At 43.8% G+C, this 20,263-nt stretch overlaps 1 protein-coding gene across 2 annotated transcripts in view; it reads right to left on the minus strand.

Moving 5' to 3' along the window:
* LOC139609452 (lysine-specific demethylase 6A-like) overlaps positions 1-20,246 on the minus strand; it is a 27,699-nt gene extending 7,453 nt beyond the window's left edge. Inside the window, exons 1-17 of one of the 2 annotated variants that reach the window (XM_071464053.1) lie at positions 20,068-20,246; positions 19,867-19,930; positions 12,087-12,195; positions 11,663-11,712; positions 10,882-10,940; positions 9,547-9,667; positions 8,993-9,047; positions 8,120-8,154; positions 7,291-7,384; positions 6,883-7,009; positions 6,161-6,259; positions 5,591-5,810; positions 3,725-3,862; positions 1,485-1,616; positions 1,331-1,399; positions 1,108-1,215; positions 12-407 (exon numbers count right to left, since the gene is read on the minus strand). In XM_071464053.1, coding sequence (XP_071320154.1) covers positions 12-407; positions 1,108-1,215; positions 1,331-1,399; positions 1,485-1,616; positions 3,725-3,862; positions 5,591-5,810; positions 6,161-6,259; positions 6,883-7,009; positions 7,291-7,384; positions 8,120-8,154; positions 8,993-9,047; positions 9,547-9,667; positions 10,882-10,940; positions 11,663-11,712; positions 12,087-12,195; positions 19,867-19,930; positions 20,068-20,246 — 2,055 coding nt within the window. The remainder of the gene's footprint in view (positions 1-11; positions 408-1,107; positions 1,216-1,330; positions 1,400-1,484; positions 1,617-3,724; positions 3,863-5,590; positions 5,811-6,160; positions 6,260-6,882; positions 7,010-7,290; positions 7,385-8,119; positions 8,155-8,992; positions 9,048-9,546; positions 9,668-10,881; positions 10,941-11,662; positions 11,713-12,086; positions 12,196-19,866; positions 19,931-20,067) is intronic. The other variant, XM_071464054.1, reaches the window with a different exon arrangement.
* Positions 20,247-20,263: the final 17 nt, after the last annotated feature.

Genomic DNA, 20,263 nt, shown 5'->3' on the forward strand with positions numbered 1-20,263 from the left:
TGATGTCTCACCTGAGAGGAGTTTAGGTGCAGGGCCTGGTGCGGCGTGGTGTCCTGTGTTTGCGTGCTTGTGCAGGTGTGAGGTAGCAGTGCTGCGTCGCCGCTGCTGGCAGGTTGCAGGTAAGGCACGTCTCCGTTGGGTCCTGTGTCCGTGGGCCCTGGCTGATTATTACTACTACTGTTACTACTAGTCTTACTATTGTCACCCACAGGGAGCGAGTCCAAGGGTCCGTGTGTCCCAGGACCCACAGGCCCATTGGCCAGAGGCTGTGGTGGGCACAGGGGCCGGTGGGGTCCCAGGTGGGGCCGGGTGGGGTTCAGGCTGGGGTTGGGGGAGGGGAGGGAGTTGGAAGTGGGGCCATTGGGGAGAGAGGGGCGCACCTGACCTCCTGAGGCATTCTGTCTCATCTGGGAAAGAAAACACAACAATCATAAAACAAAACAGTTTGACAGACATTTAATCACAGCATCTGGAAGTTATTCATCGTGTTTGTGCAAACCTGCTTCAAGAATGATGAGTTCAAAACAACTGAGTCAGTCAGAAGAACACACCTTTAACGACACGCACCTCCTGTCAATGTTTACACTTTACCACACTCAGTTGTAGCGTATTACTTGCCAAACCACAACAGTTTCACGCCCACACATGCCGTATCACACCATGAAAAGGATTTCAGTACCCTGAGTCATGCCTGTGCACTACTATTGCGCCATAAATTATGCAGCGTTTACGCTTTCTCAATTAGTGATTTGATTCATTCTAACATCATGGTTTAAGCCTTCACCTACCAACACACACTTCTCTGTTTATGCAATCAGGATGTGTGTGTGTGCCGCTGACACACAGCTCTTCATGCATCAAGTATCCATCAAAAACATGTATGTGAATTTAATATATTCATGTTCTGTACAGTGCCGCGAATTGACTGTAAATTATTTTAAGTGATTTTTTTCCCATGGGTACACAGGTGCAGAGGTGTGTGAAAATAACTGCTGATTCATCAAAGAGTGAATGCCAAGGCCAGACTATGATAAAGCTGGTAAAAGTATCAGTAACTCTGTCTTCGACCTGAGTCTGGTGCGAGTGAGAGACTGTAGATTTTTTTACCTGGTGCTGGTGCTGCTGCATCATGGCGAGCTGAGCCTCCAGCTGCTCCAGCATCTGAAGCTGTGGGGGCTTCAGGCTGGCCCGGTTACTCCGCAACTGTTCCAGCACCTGAAGACAGATGGCAACAAATCCCATAGTTCACGGACGAGTAGAGACTGGATGTGGACTCTGCTTGGATGATTTTAAATAAAATAAAACTATAAGGTAACGAGATGTTACCAACCTGTAATTTCTGTGGGGAGAGGTACCAGTTGGGAACTGGCTGTGCTGGACTACTGAGCCACGAATCGCCCTGAAAACACAGAAAAGTTAAGGTTTATAGTTTGAACTGGGGACCCAGACTTTAAAACAAATGATGCTGTCGCTGTCATATTTACCTTCGCAGGGCTGGAGGCTCTCCTCCTCTTGGCTGGGCAGGACTGGTCCTCTGCTTGGCCCAGTGGGCCCACGTGAGGGGGCAAAGACTGACCTGAGCCCCCGCCCTCTGCACTGTGATTGGGCTTACAAGCCTGGAGGAGAGGGGATGGCGGGGGCGCAGGCAAAGGGAAGCAAAACGGGACATAAAGGCCACGGAAAACAGAAGGAGATGGAATAGAGCAAAAGGAAAGAAAGTGAGGTAAGCGTGGGAGAATGAAAAATAAAACGGAAGGAGCGTGTTTATTTATCAAGACAAAAAGCAGCAAAAGCGTGAAAACAAATTATGGCAAGAGGGAGAGGTCAGAGGGCAAAGGAAAGAAGGGGATGGAGAAACAGGAAGAGAAAAAAAGGAGAGCGATATGGTCATTCTATGTTGCTGCTTAAACAAACAAGCAGGACACGTAGAGCAAAAAACATTCCTGTGTATCTGAAGGTGCTGCTTCCTAGAACAACTGCCCCGAGGTTTTTCTCCTGTTTAGAGGAATGCTAGTGGAAATTCACCACTACTGCTTCTCCTCAACACCTGCAGCACTCACAGTTGTCACAGTGACTCTTAATGCAATTCTTCGCAGCAATTCAGTGTATTCCTGATTGCACTTTCAGACAATAGAAGGGAGTTGCAGCTGTTTGAGGGCACGATAGCATTACTTGACCTTTAAAGCAAAAGATTACTACACATTCCACACACTGAGAGCCTTACCATTACCTCTGAGGGAGCCTATGAGCCAGATGTGACCGCTTAGTAATTTAGTTTAACAAAGCCTCGCTGTTATTTTCTCCTTCTCCTACGAGGATGGAAAGTATACAGCATTTACATTTCTTGCACTACAAAATGTGAGCAAACAAAAATGCTATAATCTGTATGTGTTTGCTACACATCAAGTATAATTTCTCATTATTCAATCAGTTCAAAGACATAAGTCACATCTGACCCTTTTAAAAATCTATCCATCCATAACGTCGCCATTTCAAACTCATTCACACTGGAATAGGTCTCACAGTGAATTGACTCTCACCAAGTCAAAGCTGCTAAATCAACATATTCCAATAACACAACAATGATCACACACACAAACATGGACACACCAGAGCCACTCGCATCTACTGTATGATGAGCATGAATGAATGAAGTGGTAATGGAACACTAGGGGGCGTTGCTGGGGCTTTGTGAGCAGCTGCAGGACATCTAAGGTCAACTACTGAAGGGGTAGGAGGAGGAGGAGGAGGAGGAGGAGGAGGAAGAGGAGGAGGGAGATGGACAGAGCCAATGGGAAGCCTGGGTGCAGTCTACGGCAGCACGACCTCACCGATCACACTGGGGCAGCAGAGTCAAAAAGGCCAAACGTCAATGAGTGTGAGAATTAGAAAACACAGCCACTTGACTGAGAATTAGAGCACTTTAATCTCTTCAGAAAGGCAATCTCCCCCAGTCTAAACCAAAGCAGATTAAGAGCAAACAGTGTGGTCCAGGTTCAACAAGTTTGCCTCCTAAAACTGGATTTGTCAATGAACTGCAGGGGGTGTAATCCTGAATACCACATTAGATTAAAAACAGGATTAATAGAAGAAGAAATTAGATGGGAAAGAATTAAGAAAAGCCTGCGCAAGTGCTTTGCTGATTTTGATTATTAATATTTTTTTTTTATTTTACTTGAACTGAGCGTGATGGGTGAAGCCGAGTGACTACTGTGCTGTGGAGAAGAGAGGGAGTGCAGGACTGGGTAACACTTGGCTGGACACCTCCTCATTCAAAACAGATGCCATAAAGCTGCCATAGACGTATTACAGTCGCTACTGAGGAGTATGATTCTTGTTCATTTTCTGATTCCATGAAGCAGAAACTGCGCTTACGATGAAGTCAAGGTCTCCATCTGATCTGAGTGTAACAGTGTTCACGTTGCAGTGGGGGGGGGGGGGGGGGGGGGGGGGGAGGAGAAGAGAGCTATTCATTGAGAGTATTTTTTGGTGCGTGCTGCTGGCGTCTTTTAGACATCACACAGTGTGGAAGGTGGAGTCGAGCTCAAGTGTTACCCGTCGGTATGTACAACAGTGCATGCGCTGGTGCTGACCTGTTGGTATGTCTGTGTGTACATTACGATTAAGTGCGTGAGTGCCTATGTGTCTGAGTGTGCACTCAGTCAGAGGAAGGGGGAGGGAGGGATGGGGAGGGAGGTGTAAGTTGCTCTATCTGGTCTCTCACCTGCTGTGGTGCACTGCTCAGGCCTCCCTGCCTGGAGGTTAGCTCAGCTGGGATTGGTAGACTCCATGCCTCCTCAATAAGAGGGAGCATTTTACTTTTACCCTGTAGGCTACTGAGCTGGGGGTTACTCAACTGAGCCTAGGGGAATGGAAAACGACGTGAAAAAACAAAAAAATAATAAAACACAAGGCTTTCTTTTTTTTTTTTTTTTTAAAAAACGATGACCTCAAAACAAGGAAATGATCAGCAATGGTAAATAGGTAGAAGTTACAACACAAGTGAAGCTAAGTTGGAAACTGACAGCGATATGCAAACTTGTGTTTTGGCTGACTAATATATCTAGGTCATGTACAGTATCAACCACACAAGGAGGTATTACTACTTGGATGACATTCAGCAGCAGTAATCTCAAACACAGTTACAAGTCCATTAAAACAAGCCGCTGAGCTTGTCTTAATGCCATGAATTTACGCTAACATAACTGGTGGAAATGCAACATTCCTTCATGCATATGTAAAGGAAAATGACATTGCTTGGACAAAAATATAGATGAATAAATTAACACATGAGATATGGGGATTGTTAGAACCCCAGTTGTTAATTTATGGTAGAATAGGGGAAACTTTGATAAATAACCCTGAGAATAAAGTAGACTGCTCCCATTATTCCTCAAGGGAGCTACAAAGTTTAGTTTTCTCTCTTTCATATATTATGCAGCACAGTATAAGCAACAAAAGACTTGAGCTTGGCTTGAGGCAAGGTCTCGAAAGAATGGGAGGTAATAAAGCCCAGAAAAAACAACGCCACCAGACACCTCCTGGATTTTATTCTATTGTGAATCTTGAATTCGTTTTGATTTCAGTTCCCTGGATTCAAAAGTTTCCTTTGTGACCAATAGGATAATCACATCCCTGTGGAGCAATATATGGACTGATTCAACACGGTCCATAAAATTCCTGTGGCCCTTACAGGAATTTTAACAAAGAACAGCAAAAGGCAGGGGAGTGTAATGATGGTGGTACACAGGAAAACCCCTGAGAGACCCCATTCATTCCTCCCTATGCTGGTGGGAGCGCCTGTTTTATGTCGCACTACTCAAACACATCAGGGCAAATTCAATTCTAGGTTGGTGACAGGGTTCTGTTGATGCTTTTTCTTCTTCTGTCTACATTTTATGGCACTCACTGCCACAATCCACATCAGGCATCCCAGAACGTTTTGGGGAGAGCTTCAGTTAGGGATGTCCCAAACTGATCCAGGCATTTTTTTTTTTTTTGATGGATCAGCGTCTGCTATAAAAATCCTGATACATTTCTGCTGCTTTGCTCGTTTGAGCGGGGACGCCTGCTGTGAAATGCACCCAACTGAGCTCTGTGAAAACACCTTGAATGAGTGGCCTGCAGAGCACAGGAAACGAATAACAAGCAGCCAGCAAATTTAACTAATGGTGCGACAGCGTGCATCAGTTAGCACTGAGCAGAGCAGTGTCCAAAACCACTGACGTTCTTCTCTCAACACTTTTACACAACATACCACAACTATAAAATATTAGAGGACAGCTGTGATGCAGGCTACACTTCCTTCATGCATTTAACTGCCTTACTGACTTTGGGCAAAAAAAAAAAAAAAAAAAAAAAACACATGAGAAGATCCCTGCTTTTTCCTAGGTCACTAGGTGGTCACTGCATCCATTTTAGCCACATTTTACAGGTGTACCGCACCTGTAAATTCCTGCTGCTGATATACAACTGCATTTAAATATGTATATTGTCACATCTTTTTCATATATGGGATTATCAGATTGAAACAGCATCCAAACAGCCAAGGTCTGGGCATCTCCTGCTTTAAATTCCTCTCTTCACCCACCTGCAGGCATTTGATGCGGTGGGTTAGCGCAGTGGTGTTAGTGCAGCCCTTGCTGCGTGTGGCATTGATGTAGCACTTGATGGCATCGTGCGGCTGGTTGCAGGACTCATACAACGTGCCCAGATCCATCCAGGCGGCGGCGTGGCTGTGGTCCAGCTGCACGGCGCAGATGTAGGCCTGCAGAGCGTCCATGGGCTGGTTCTGCTGCTGGTACAACACCCTGAGGTGGGAGGAGGTGATGGTTGGGAGGTGAGGAGAGAGGAGAGGGACGGGGAAGGAGAAAAATGTACAGAGACCGAGAGAGAGGGCATGAGGAGGAGGGGACAGGAGTGAAAATGATGGAGATAGTGAGCAAAAATCCTTTCATGCAACGAACAATGGAAATATTTATAACTAAGTGCTTGGTAGATTGAGGGTAGGAAGGATGGGCAGATGACAGACAACAATTACAAAGGCCACTCCAATATATCCATTCATAAACCCACAGTTGACAATAAGAGTTTGCATTCATCTACCGTCTCTGGTATAGACAGGAAGGAGGAATGTAGCTCCAGCCTAAATGATCCTTACCCTATAGAGCACCAGGTATCTGCACTGGCCTCTGATTTGTCTATGGATTGCCGATAGGAGATGAAGGCATCCTGGACCTTCCCAATACTAGAGTAGCACCTGTGGGAGACACAGGCTGTCAGTGTTGTGCTACAACATTAGAAAACATTTAAATACATGAAATATATCAAGTAACTAATAGACAGATAGACAGACACGTAGCTTTCTACACAATTCCCTCGTTTAAATATTTTTTTCCAGATTGTCATTTTTGCATGGAACATACATTTTTGAGTTAGGGAAACATTAAACATTACACTTCATATTAAAATTAGATTCATGTGTTTGACATTTGTCATATACTAATAAAGCCTGCTCCAAAGATTTCCTTGAATGACTTCCCAAGCAAATCCACAGGATCGGGAGAGAGCCCTATCCATGCCATCTCTCAATTTCATTATTATTATTCTGAAAACAGGGAATACCACAAAATTTGTTATGTCAGAGTGTAATAGCAAGATATGAAATTTCCCAACTTTTCAATGCCTAAAAATATTTAAATTCATATTCAACTTTGCAAGCACTTCAAATGTGCCAGGGAGAATTACCAAGTCTGCATCAGAACACATACTTCTCCTTCACGTACATCTGAGATTATAAACATAAATTCTTTTTGGTAAATGACAATTTAGAAAACTAACTAAATCATCTTTTAATGGTGTTTATGTGTGTGTGCGACGTACCTGCCAAGGAAGTACCAGGACTGTCCAGAGTTGGGGTCGGCCTCCAGAGATTTCTGCAGACACTGGATGGCATAGCTGTCCCTGCTGGCTCTGTCCCCGAGCTGTTCCACTGTGTGATGCATCCAGCCTGGCAAATGTCAAATTATTCGATCGATCTCTTAGACAAAGCCTCTGCCTCAACCCAAAATGTGTTGGAATGTTGAGATGAATCACCAAGGACAAAGTCTTCCAAATGATGACTGAATTAAACATTTTCTAAGTGCACTTAAAACCCAAACAACCAACAGACATGGAACATCAGTAATATCATAGTTAAGATAACAGAAGAGAAACCGGGGTGAGTTTTCTCAGTTTCACAGGAAAGGGATGTTTCCCTGAAATATCAAAGGCTATAAATAATTGACTTACCTAGCTGCTGCAGGGTAGTGGCCTTCACCTGTGCAGGAAGATCCTCCGTCTGCAGAAGGCTCTCATAGGCCTCCTTGGCAGCCCGGTATCTCTTCTGGATATGGGGAAGGGAGGGGGCCAAAGAGAGCAATGGGAGAGGGAGTGTACCAAGAAATGAACAGAGTGGGTTTGGGAGAGAGTGCGAGGGGAGACAGAGAGAACAAAACACAAATTACAAAGGGTGAAGTTGTTTATACCATCACAGATTCAAAATCAATACTTTTGTGCAGCATAAAATAATCATCCTGATGGCCCTCCCCGCTCCTCCAAAATTAGTCACACTTTTGCATCCAAAGATTCGCTGCACCTAATGTGATTTCCACTGCAGCGTTGTGTTCTGATACAGCACAAAAAAAAACACATTAGTCGTGAAGCGCCGCTACTCCCAGAGCTGGTGAGAGCTACTGTACCTCTCTACTGAAACAGAAATAAAGAGAGAGAGAGAGACCACCAGCATACAAAAGAGGGGGAGACAGACTTTCTTGTTTCCGTGGCAACCCCGTCGATCGGCTGAGAGTAATCTCCTATCCCCTCCCGCTTGCCACCCACTCCTTAATTTGTCAGCACCTGGTTCAAAATACAAAAAAACGAGGCTATCCCCGGCATTCAGATGCCCTGTGATTTTACAGTCGTAGCCGGGTTACAAGCTACAGCCTTAGCGCTGGGCACTCAATCAGCATGCAGCACTTATGCTCACAATTACAGATGACAGAAAGAAAACAAACGTCCTGTGTCCTTGGGAACAAACATAACTGTAAAGTAAAGATTAAATAAAAGAGCAAGCACTTACCTGAATCTCATACAAATGAGCAATGTGGAACTGAACTGTAAAACAAAAGAAGAGGAAACATGTTAGGCAGACGTAATTTAGCATTTAAGAAGGGTTTCCCACCCCTTGTCAGATTCAGTCCTCCCCACAGTCTTTAAGTCTTTGAAAAGTGGTGCTGCATTATCAATAAATAGGTGTCAGAAACCCAAGGTTGCCTGTCTACATTAAGTGTAACAGACCAGATAGGTAGCTGTGCTCCTGGCAGCACCTTCCTTTGTCTGGAGCGCTGCAGTGTCTGATCTAAGCTGCCTGAGTGACTCTCAGCAGATGGAGAGAGAGAGGGAGAGAGAGAGAGAGAGAGAGAGAGAGAGAGGGAGAGAGAGAGAAGGGAGAGGGAGGGGGGGGGGGGAGAGGGGAAGAAAGACGGGGGCTGCCCTTGCTGTGAGTGTGTGTGTTAGTGAGAACAGGAACGAGGGGGACACAATGAGGCAAAGGCAAACAGCAAGAGGCTGGGCAAAAATGGATATTGCTGTCGCCAAGGTAACAGGTACTGGGGTGGGAGAGATGAGATGGCAGCAGCATATCAAACAATGCCAGTGCTCCAACCAGCCTGAACCCCAGCAGCTGACCATAATCTAACACTTTGTACTGAGTAATGTAATGTGCAATGCATATAAAGGAAAAATGCTAATTACTTTTACAATTAGAAGGATGTCATTTTAAACTGCTCTATATACATTTCTGATCTTAAAAAAAAAAAACAAAAACAAACAAAAAAAACACACAAACTTATGTTTCAAGTTAGCATGTAATCAATATATTCCTTTATATACTCATTTAACATATACATATACATATAATGTGTATATACAGTAAATTAAGGATATTGCTTACTTTCAGCTTTGGACAAAGTGCAGGGGTTGGAGTCAATCAAAGCCAGCTGAAAATGCTGCGAGAGAGAATAAGCAGAAATCAGTAAAAGCACACCTAGTGTGACAATTTTCCTCACGACTGCCTGAATTTGCAGAATCAAAGTATCTCCCTGTGCATAATACCGCTTTATTTATCAACAGCTGCCTGCAGCAATTCAGTCAGTGGCACTGTGACAGTGGGAGCCCCGTGGTTTTCGGTGCGGCTCCACTCACTCGTGGCGTTAAGCTCATTCTGATGTCGACAATGACTTCATGTGCTTCACAGTAAATGTATTATACGGCGAAGGCGGCGGTATCGCCTTTATTTTGTAGCCAGCTCGGGAACTTTTAATAAAGCCGACCATGTAAAACCCTTCTCCATTTAGACAAGAGCTGTAAGATTTTAACATGGGTTCATACGTATTGTTCTTTTCGCTTTAGAGAGAGAATGAATCAGATATCAGTGTTGACAGGTCTCAGGCTGAATATTAAGGTAAATCCGTGACTCTGGACCTGGAAGCTTTGTGTTGGGCCTACCTTTAGGCTTGACTCATAGTCTGTGTTGACTTTGAACATGAGACCCAGACGTAGGTGGATCTCCTTGGCCCGGGAGAACCCTGGGTCAATGTACAGCACCTCCTGGAATGCTTTGATCGCCCTGCAGGAGACATGAAGGAAATGATGAGGAAAAAGGAAGAAGGATGGTATCAAAAAGACACAAAGAACACATACGTCAGGCTCCAGTTCAGCTGTAATAAGTCTGTGTGAACCCAACTAAAAGGTAACATTTATTTCTTTGTTCTGGACCAAAGGAACCAAATAGGTGTGAACAAGCTGCAGCACAGTCTGCTGCTGCTCTTTCAAGTCACGCTGCGTGTGTGCCATCTTGAACTGAATACTAAAGATGTTCTTTACACAGCAACTGAGGGACCGGCTCATTTCTTGTTAACCTGTTCTGCTGTGCTTGCTTCACAGGCGGATGAATCGGCTAATGTTGCAGCAGAAAGTCAATCAATGCCGGCTTCGTTTGCCAAATGCTGGCGTGCTGCAGGTGCTTTAAGAAATGTAGCAGGCAAGTAGGGATTTCAACAAAGTTATCAGCATTTTCAAACTATTTCTGCCTCTTAAAATCAATTTCGTACTCAATTTTCCCAGCAGCCGTTGTCAACAATAGTCTGTGCTTGCTCCTTCATGCCTTTCATCTGTCCAGAGGTTTAAGCTGGCTCGTTCTTATTTGTAATTCAGCCAGAACAGACTCCTGTCTGGTTGGGGTGTTACCATGGAAACAACATGGGACAGCTTCACTCAAAGGGAGTTTTTCAGCTGGTAACAACACATGCATAAACATCTACAGAATACAGCTGAGCTGTGTAAGGCTGGTCTCACATGCACGGATGCTCCTCTTTGGATAAGACATCTCTCTTGAATGGACTTGTTTCTTCACTGTGTGTTATTTGACTTATTTGAAGCATAATCAGCTGTTTAGCAACAGGCTTGTTTTTACCATTTGCAATAAAACACACAACAAACAAAGTATGCAAGTACTATCAGACAATGATCTACTGTGTTATTTACATTTCTCTGTCCATTGGTTTAATCTAAGCTTAAATAAAAAAAAGAAAACAAATTTATAAGTAGCTAAGATAACCAGCTGCAAATTTCCTGCACAGATTTGTGAGTGGTATTGATTTTCTCAGCTCATGTTCTCATCGAAGAAGAAGCTTTTCATTTTTATTAAATAAACCTGAAGTAGTTCTTTGCATTATTGTGGAATTGTTCAAGATAGAGTCAAATTGTACACTTATTTACCACTAATATCATTAATGAGTACTGTTTTTAAGCAAATGAAATAAAAAGGAAGTTGGTACTCACCACTGAAAGGCATTATAGTGGAAGTAGACCATTCCCAGGCCATACAGAAAGGCAGCATTCTGGGTAGGATGGAAAAAAAGTGCAAGGTCATTATTACCAATAATTCTTTGTTACAGGAAATCAAACCACAATGTTCAACAAATCTAACAAAATAAACCCTGCTCAACAAGTAATCAAAACTGTAACTGGACAATGTGCGATGAAACCATACCATTTTATTCCTCGAATGCATTTCCTCAAAAGGAAAAAGTCAATTTTCTACCCTGCTAATTAATACCAAGGCTGCTGATTCAACCCCCATCAAATAAATGTGCCTCTCAAACACTCTCTACTCTCTATTTTTATTTATATATGTGTGTGTGTGTGTGTTTGTGTGCATGAGCTACACGTATTACATGATCTTGCGGCTAACTGCTACAGTTCAGTAATCAGAAAAACCAATAATGAGCAATCAATCTCACCGCACAGTGTTACCTTTACAGGAAAAGAGTTCAAAAAGGCTCGAAACCGCATCTTACACCAGCATCTAACCCAACTGAGACCATACGTGCTTCCTGTGTATGCGTACATGAATGTGTGGGAGAGACAGCACCATTGTGTGTGTGTGTGTGTGTGTGTGTGTGCAATTGAAAGAGTGTGAGAGTATCACTAACTGAATGAGAAAGTGAGCATGTAGGCACATTTGTGTGTGTGTGTGTGTGTGTGTGTGTGTGTGTGTGTGTGTGTGTGTGTGTGTGTGTGTGTGTGTGTGTGTGTGTGTGTGTGTGTGTGTGTGTCTTACCTTCCAGTAGTCTGACTGTAAACTGTAGTACCTCTGGTATGCCGATAATGCTGCAATTAAAGGAGAGGGAAGCTGAGAGTTAATCGAAGGACCGATTGTGAGAAGTCAGCATTTATGTCGAGCTGGAACGGAGCCAGCCTCATGTCTGCAGGTGCTACACTGTGTGTGCATGGGAAAAGTAGCTGCACGATTGCCGTCAGTCCCTAAAGTTGTATCAGAAGTTGAAAAAGACTTTAGCAAATATCAAACTCTAAGGTAGTTAGGTGCTCAGAAGTGAAATGTAATGTGTGGTAATTGCGGTGTTCAGAAAACCAGAGACGAAGACGAGACAAAACAACTGACTAAGCATCTCTGAGCAGAAACAAGAGGAATGGATGACTGTACAAAACCACTTGAGTGCAGATGAAGAGGAGAGATTGCTCACCTTTCGGGTAATCCTCCAAGAGGAGGTTGAAGTGGCCGAGCTGGCAGAATAACTCAGGCTCCACTTTGCCCTCGGCTTTAAGGATGAGCGAATCGTAGCAGCGAACAGCCTGGGGAGGAGGGGAGAGGCAAAAACAAACAGGCTCAACTGTGTGCATCTGTCAGATGAGCATGCATGCACAATACTCGAGAGGAAAAGCATGAAACCATGCGTGTGTGCATTGTGCAAAGTAAAGGAACACGTGGGGAGAAAGAGAGAGAGAATAGAGAGTTCATACACAACTTTTGAAAGTCACAGCATGGTTGACGTCAGCTCCCTAATTCTGGCCAAACTGACTCAAATTCTTTTCAGCAGATAAATATCAGCCCTAACTCACTGGAATGAGGTTTGCTGAAGATAAGGGTGCTTCAGGCTTTTTTTAACTTCTTCTATTTCAGATCGTCCTCTCTGATAAAAAGATATACAACAGCTTCTGGTGCCTGTGAACTGGATTCACACTGCAAGATCTACAGAGTACAGCAGCGTGTTATCAGTTTACTTAAAAAAAAAAAAAAAAAAAAAAAAAAATCAGCTGGCAGCATCACCATTGTTGGTGGTACACAAGCTTGCACTGATGTTTTTCTCCCCATATTCAACCATTTTCTGAGCATCCTCGTGCATTCACTGAGCCTCCAATGCAGGCACACGACACCATTTATCTCAGGTACTGATGAGTTATTGCTATGTCATTAATCCCAAGTCATGACACAGTGAACAGCTATAATGCAGCACCCGGGGGACATTTAGTACATCCAGTAACACTGGTATTTGGTCGTGTTCTCCCAGTGAAAGCCTCAGCAAAAAATACATTCTAACTTTGAGAACACACACACAGATAATCCACAGAAAGGTAACTGATGTCAGACCGCACACGCATGCTGAGTGACAGGTTAATTCACCTCTTCTCCTCCTTTGTTTCTTTTGTAATCACTACAGCTCCACTGGTTAAGGAAGAATCTGGACCCGGGATGTGGAGCACTGCATTTTTGTGAATTCACAAAGAGTCCAAAGCAAGATACACTGCTGTACTTCCAATTTAAACAATCAACCAAAAGGACACTGTCTAATAAAAAAGCACATCAGTGTTTACTAAACCTGCTCAATTTCAAAACTCCTGGTCCAGAGCATGTCTGGCAGCATCACGTCTTTGTTACAATGTCTTTGTGCCAAAAGAAGATGGAAACGTGGCTAAATGTCTGCTTGGCCTCGGCTGATGTTCCCTGAGAAAAAAGGCGACATGCTGATCTGGAGCTATTCAGCTGAAAAAGAGATGCCAATGACAACCTGAGCCCACAGGAGTGGTCCAAGCTGTAAAAAGAAATCAAGCACATATTGTCCACGTTCCTTTCCCCACCAGTGACCTCGCTGGCAGTCCAGTTTCTCTGGTGCCACACTGAGATCACATCAAAGATATCTCGGCTAGTCCCCGATGCCGAGTGCCGTTCTGCCATTCAAAGCCAAGGAGAGGCAGCTGCATGAGTAAGTGAACCTTAGAAAAGGCTTCCAAGTTTACACAGAAGTGGACAATTTCTCGACCTCTTGTCTCAGATTTCATGGACGAGAAACCTTAACCGCTTTTTATGGGGAGGCAAACTTCAAATCACACACCAAGGCCTGCTGTCTGTCCTTGGTGAGCAGTGCTGCCAATGCCAAAAAGCCGTTACATAATCAAATACATTTTACATGGTTATCAAGATCCTGAAAAGTTAAAACCCTCTGCCAAAAACCACAGGCAGCAGATGCAGCTGCAAAAAACCAATGACAGCTGAGTGATGGAGAGGTTGAAGACCTCATAGTTCTTCATGTCATCTTTGATGAGGACATGGCCTCTTCAGACAGGAGGAAGTACAAGTTGTACTCAGATGAAAGATCAGCCCTGAGAACACAACTGTTCACTCTGCGACACAAACCGACAGCAGCAGTCCTCTGTCATTATCATCATGGGGTTATCACCTTAACTCAGTGGCAATTTCAATGGCAAATATTCCCACAGGACATAACTATGTGGGAGGTAGAGTAAGAATTGTCCCTAAAGCTGGATTCCCACTTGAAGTAAATGGTTAACAGGAGTCCTGCAGTAGGTCCTGATTTATATGTGAGCGGCAGATTTCACCTGTTGATACCAACACAGCAGCAGCAGATGAATGTATTGTACATGATTAGGCCCTGTCCTGCTTTTATTATACTCATTCTTCCACCCACTTTGTGATTATAGCCACGATGGGAAGGTGCATTATCTCATTATTGAGTACAGACCGCTGCAAATAGGCTACTACTACAAGCAATCACTGTGTTTCCATTCTATCATACATTGTGCCAGAGAACAGCGATCGTGGTAATGGAGGGTGGTTTTTTCTAGATGTGTATTTATAAAAAGCAGCACATTACTGAGCCTGTCTTCATCTTCTCTCGTGTTTTCATCACTACTAACAAGCTCAAGTGGCATCGGGAACTTCTAAGGGAAAACATGAGCGAGCCCAGGCTGGCTAAAAAACACAGTTGTTGCAGTCCTCACATCGTCACCGTAATCTTGACGTGTGGTTACATTTCTGAGGAGCCGCACAACAGCTACATGGGTTTGGAGAGTCACACTGATGCATATTTATAAAGTCAACTTTATTCTCTGAAAGAAACTGATTAAAAATGGAGATAAAACCCAGACTGCTTGGACATTACTTAATATTTTACATGTCAGTAACAATTTCGCCATTTATTTCTATTCATTTATTTCTGAAAAGTAACCTAACCTACTGAATATTCTATATTCAGGAGGGAGACCACTCGACATCAACATGGACATCATAATACTGTCCCCAAAGTGTGCCCATCTACCCTGACATTGACAAATGGTTATTATCTTGCATGTAGACACAAATGCGTGTGAAAGCAGTTTACTTCAGCACCTGTTTTTTTTTTTTTTGCTAAATTAGAAAATAATTCCACTGAATTTGTCATGTTAACAGCGTGTCCAGTTCACATACAGGTCTGTCTAAGAATGAGTCAAGCAAAGAGGCAAAAACCAAACTAGACAGATGAGTTATGTTGGTCTGGGTGCCTGACTAGTTGCAGAGGACTCTGCTGACAAAGCTCTTTTGTTCCATTCATTGTGTATCAACCTGTGCATTGTTTCCCAGAAATACTATATGGATTTGCCAAGCGTTGAGTCACAGGTGGATCTCAAAAACCTCTTCGCAGCACAACATCTGTGGAGACACCTACAGTGTAACCTGGGATTTGGGCATCATGTCAAACAGCTTAAATGTTGTCTTTGTGGTCTTAAAAGCTGCCAACGATTAAGCAATAAAATTTCCTTAACTCAGCAAAAATTCCAATATCCATCTGGCAATACTATGAGAGTTGGTTAAAACTGGCTGTCAACACATTGCCAGTTTTGAAGGCAGCATCTTAATGTAATCTCTCATTATTTTATCAAACATCCATTAACCGTTCCAACCATGTCTACACGAGCTTGAAAGAAACACCCAGCCAACACGGTGTCACATAGTCTTTCCTTAGTGTGGCAAGATCTGAGAGGATACCTGGCTTTACTTTGAAAATCTGAACACCCTCTTAGACACAGACCGAAGCAAACACTGTAAACACTGTTATCAGCAATTACACTTTCTAGTTTCAGTTGAGAACTGGGTCAAACGCCAAGTTACTGGCTAGTTAGCCGGCATTATGTAAGAATCTGAAAACGCTGGGGACTAAGGAGGATCTTTCCACCCTGCATAGGTAGAGTTAATGATAGGACACAACATGAGACAATATAAACCTTTTAATTGTGATAGGCAGTATCCAGGTCTGTGGATGTATGAGGCCATTGCCAACCTGTGAGCGGGACCTGCAAACAGCCTTAACAACTGTTTAATAGCAATATTGGATTTTTAAATGATTTTTACATCATCTTTGATTGACTTTTATCGGTTGTGTATTTAATTCACTGGATTGGCCAAAATATGTCTATTAATCTGCAGACAACTACAATACAAGGTGAACATGCTCAACACGAAAATCAGTTCAGTTAAAAGTCTTCACGGTTCAGCATTGTACCTAGATGTGCTTTTCATCATGAGATCAGCTCCTCTGCAGACAGTTCTATTCACTTAACAAACAATTTAAATCAATCACGACAAATACAACAAGATCTGAAACAGATTATCTCACCAGATTAAGCTGTGGCTGCAATTGTTAAGTGATGCTACGGAGCTGTCGGCCCTGTTTGCTTTTATGGACCAGGCCTGTCTGCAGGTCCTGACTGGTTTCAAACTAGGACCTTGATGTGAGGCAACAGTGCACTGCAGAGCATCCACAGATAAAATGAAGTGAAACAAAATGTTTTCAGTTTCATGCTACTTCAGACTACACTGACCAACTTACTGCCGAGCTTACAAATCTAGCTTCAAACTCATAATGTGTCTACACTAGATAGCTTCTGTTGTGTGTGCATGATTATGAGTCAAACAGTATGTTAATGGCTGCAGGGAAATGGTATTATTTACTATACTAATCCTTGTGGGAAAAACTGTCCTCTACAAATGACCTATGGTAACTATTTGGGCACAGAGGTCAGCCACAGCGCAGTGCCTTCGTCAAGGGCGACGCAGAAGCGTTCCTAAAAAGTTAACTTGCACATCTTTTGGTGTGGCCTTCCTGATATGAGAGAGATGCATGCAAACACAGGGGGAACATGTAAACTTCACCCAAGGCTCCAGTCAGGCCATTGTGAGGATTTAAACCAAAGACCCTTCTTGCTGCGCAACAGCCACTGAAAAATAATCATCAACACGGAAACCGTCACGCCCAGATCATAAAATTAAGAGAAACCCAAGTTGGAAGCTTATCTTCTGTCGAGTTATTCTAAGTTTACGCCATTGCAACCTAGTTACTGCTGGTGATACAGTGACCTAGTTCTGTCAGCAATGTTGAACCCACGGTTATCTGCATGTACACAAAGCAACAGTGAAGCGCCACGACCACTGCAAAGTGCCAGACAGGGTAGTCACTCAAAACTAATGAGCTGTGAGCTGAAATGGAGTTTTAAAACCTTTAAAAAAGTATAAATGAAAAATGTGACAAAATGAGACACTTCCTGCAAATTGAACATTTTAATAAATCTCAGCAGACTCAAATACAGACGACCTGACACTGGAATCAGACGTAGTTGAAGTTAACTGCCTGCGAGGCCACGTTCGGGTTCATTTGCCATTTTGTTTGCACAAGCCATTCTCGGGCAAGAAAACTATTAAGATTCAATGTGTCACAAATGTATTGTGTTTAAGACAAGTCTTCACACTCTGGGGATAATCAGAAAGTAAAAATTACACACTAATATAGCTGACCTGAGCTACTGGCCTAACAATCATTTCCACAGTGTGTTTTCTATCAATTGATAGCCTGGTATCAGTGTGATAGCAGTGCTGTTTTTCCACTACTTTCTGCTGCTCACTATGGATCCAACTGTGGGTATAAGTATGTTCAATACCAACCCTCAGTTCTTTTTCAATTGAAAATCTGTATTTATATATATACACTGTATATATCTGTCTGTGTGGAAGTTCATTTGTCCCTGTCACAATACACTACTTCTCAGCTTTTCTCTTGTCAATATCAATTTTTGTTGTGTAGCCTTTTAGTCTTATACTGTGCAGTCACAGTGTTATAACAACACTGGGTAAAGAAAGACAGCATCCTGTCACATTTGCTGACACTTGATTTGTTTAGTAAGGTCATTCTCTGTCTTGCTGACTACAAAATCTCACGGACTAGATGCGCTGGCTTGGTATTAATGTCTGTGGTCGATAAACACAGGAGCATTCTTTTGTTTGACACGGCTGTATCATTTCAAGTCCATGTTAACCACCTGACATACATAGTCGCCATAGGACCTGCATGTACTTATACCAAGGTGAACAAGCGTGGGGGTGTAACAGTAAAGTCTGGTAACAGACGCCAACTGTGTAGCAAGATCTGGCTTTGACAATGTTGTTTTAAACGTTACAACCACCACAACCACCACCGTCATCAGCAACACATTCATCACATGAGGCATGAAATTACCCTCACCTATGCCGAGAGTGAAGAAGTTTCCTGAGTGACGTGGCCCATAGCATGCACCACTGCCAACAAACCAACTCCACAGAGTATGTCACAAAACAGACCATTTTTATACAACAGGAAGGGCTGTTTCAAGATGGCTGGTGGGGACTTCTATGGCAGCATGACGAAACATAGCACATAAAACACTTCAAATCTTAAACTCAACAAATGGTGTGTTAAACCACTGCATCGGGGCTATTTTAAAATCCTGCTTGTGAGAAGGAACACACGCCGATAAGCTTGCTCTGCTTTGAAATTAGGAAGTGCACAGTCTGATTCCAGCCTAATACACGGATTGCATTGCACGCTGTTCATGGTCTTTAGCAAGAAGGGTACACCAGTGCTTTCTGCTGCTGCTGCTTCTGTGCAGCTAACGCCAGATAAGTAGCTACACTTCCTGGGGATCCCACACCACCTAGCGAGCAGATTTGTGGATGGCCCCTCAAACCACGAGCTGTCAAGAGCACCATCTTCTCCACAACATCCACAGTTAAAGACAGATCCACAAGAGATGGGGCTTTGCTCTTTGTTGGCCCAGCAGTGTGTTCAGCACAGGTAGACTGTGCCTGATTTCTAGTCCGGTAGCACATGCAGAACCAAACAGGGGCAATGAAAACTGTAAACAAAGGATCCTGACACCATCTAAGTCTGGAAGAGGAACACGCCTTTACGGAGAGCCGAGATCCCGGGTGAAACTTAAGGCAACACTTCAGAAAAACACAAACGATCCGGAGCAATATATTCATATCAAATTGGTTATACAGCTATCAGTGTCACTCCGCCATGTCCCGCCATCTTGGACAGGCAGCCAGCCATTAACGTTACTTGTAACGTTTGTCAACTCGTTCACACTGACTCCAAACGCAAAAGGGACTTGAACACGTCCTGAAGTACGATCAGTGGAGCAGTGCGATGTCACAAAACAACCTGCCCCACCACATTGTGGCCAAGGCGCTAGGTCTATGCAAATGCTACGGGCACTCGCTAACCTTACCAAATAACGTAAACGCGAAAGCTGTATTTGGTGCACCCTGGAAGACGGCTACAACGTTAACGTTACTTCCATCAACGATGGAGGGGTTGTGGCCATTTAAGGATAGTTGTGTGTTTAATGTTGGATTTAAGAGTGCAGCGCTGGCAATAACACAATCTCACGACGACATAAAACTTTCCTCATTAGAGTGCAATGTTTCCAGTAATCAATGTGCTACACAAAACCGTGACGACGTTGTGTTATTGGTGGTACAATTGCAACTACACAAGCATACGTTGTATGGAATAGCTACCTAGCTAACAGGGTAGGGCGATTGCCTGACAAACGTTAACAAACGTTAACATTAACAAGCTAGTTAACCCGACAGGGTCGGAGCTAGTTGGCTATCCTGGCTAGCGACACCGCGTAGCCGCAGGTGCAGGGTCGCTCTTCATCGGATGAGAGTAGCTAACCAGGGAGCTAGCTGAATGGCTAAAAGAGGGGCTGCGGCTAGCTGGCCTTGGTCTCCTTAGCGAGTGGGCCACTTGCGTTCAGACTGGCTTGCTACTTAGAGAGCAAATTCACTGCCAAGCATGCTAGGAGGTTGGTGTGGGTCCCGATCGCCGGGGCGCTGCTTGGTTGTAAGACACATCCAGTTAGATTTGCTACCTTCATCAACAGGGCCTTCGTTCTGGCGCCATCTTCATGAAGCTTCTGAAATCCAAACAGTGAGCTGCAAACAAGAAGACAACATAGGCGGCTCAGTATCACTTGCAGAGCGGCTCAGAGACATTTTCGACATGCGAGAAACGAAAACAATTAATTTTCGAACTGTGCGTTTATATGAGTGCACAGGGTTACTTTTCCGACCTGTCGATCCCGACCAAACTGTCCCTCTCCTGGGCTGTCAGTGTCGGAAAGTCCTCCTCTGTTTCACTCGCTTTTCCCGCCGCCATTTTCTTTCCCTCATCACCACTAGAAGAAGCCGAGCCGAGACTCCGAGCAGCAGCGCAGGCAGCAACGGCGAGAGACACACCGCACGATTGCATGGAAAATCGCGACGCGG

This window comes from Trachinotus anak, unplaced genomic scaffold, assembly GCF_046630095.1.
Source record: "Trachinotus anak isolate AG129_WGS33_773 ecotype Australia unplaced genomic scaffold, CSIRO_AGI_Tana_v1 ptg000026l, whole genome shotgun sequence".
NCBI classification, from domain to species: Eukaryota; Metazoa; Chordata; class Actinopteri; order Carangiformes; family Carangidae; genus Trachinotus; species Trachinotus anak.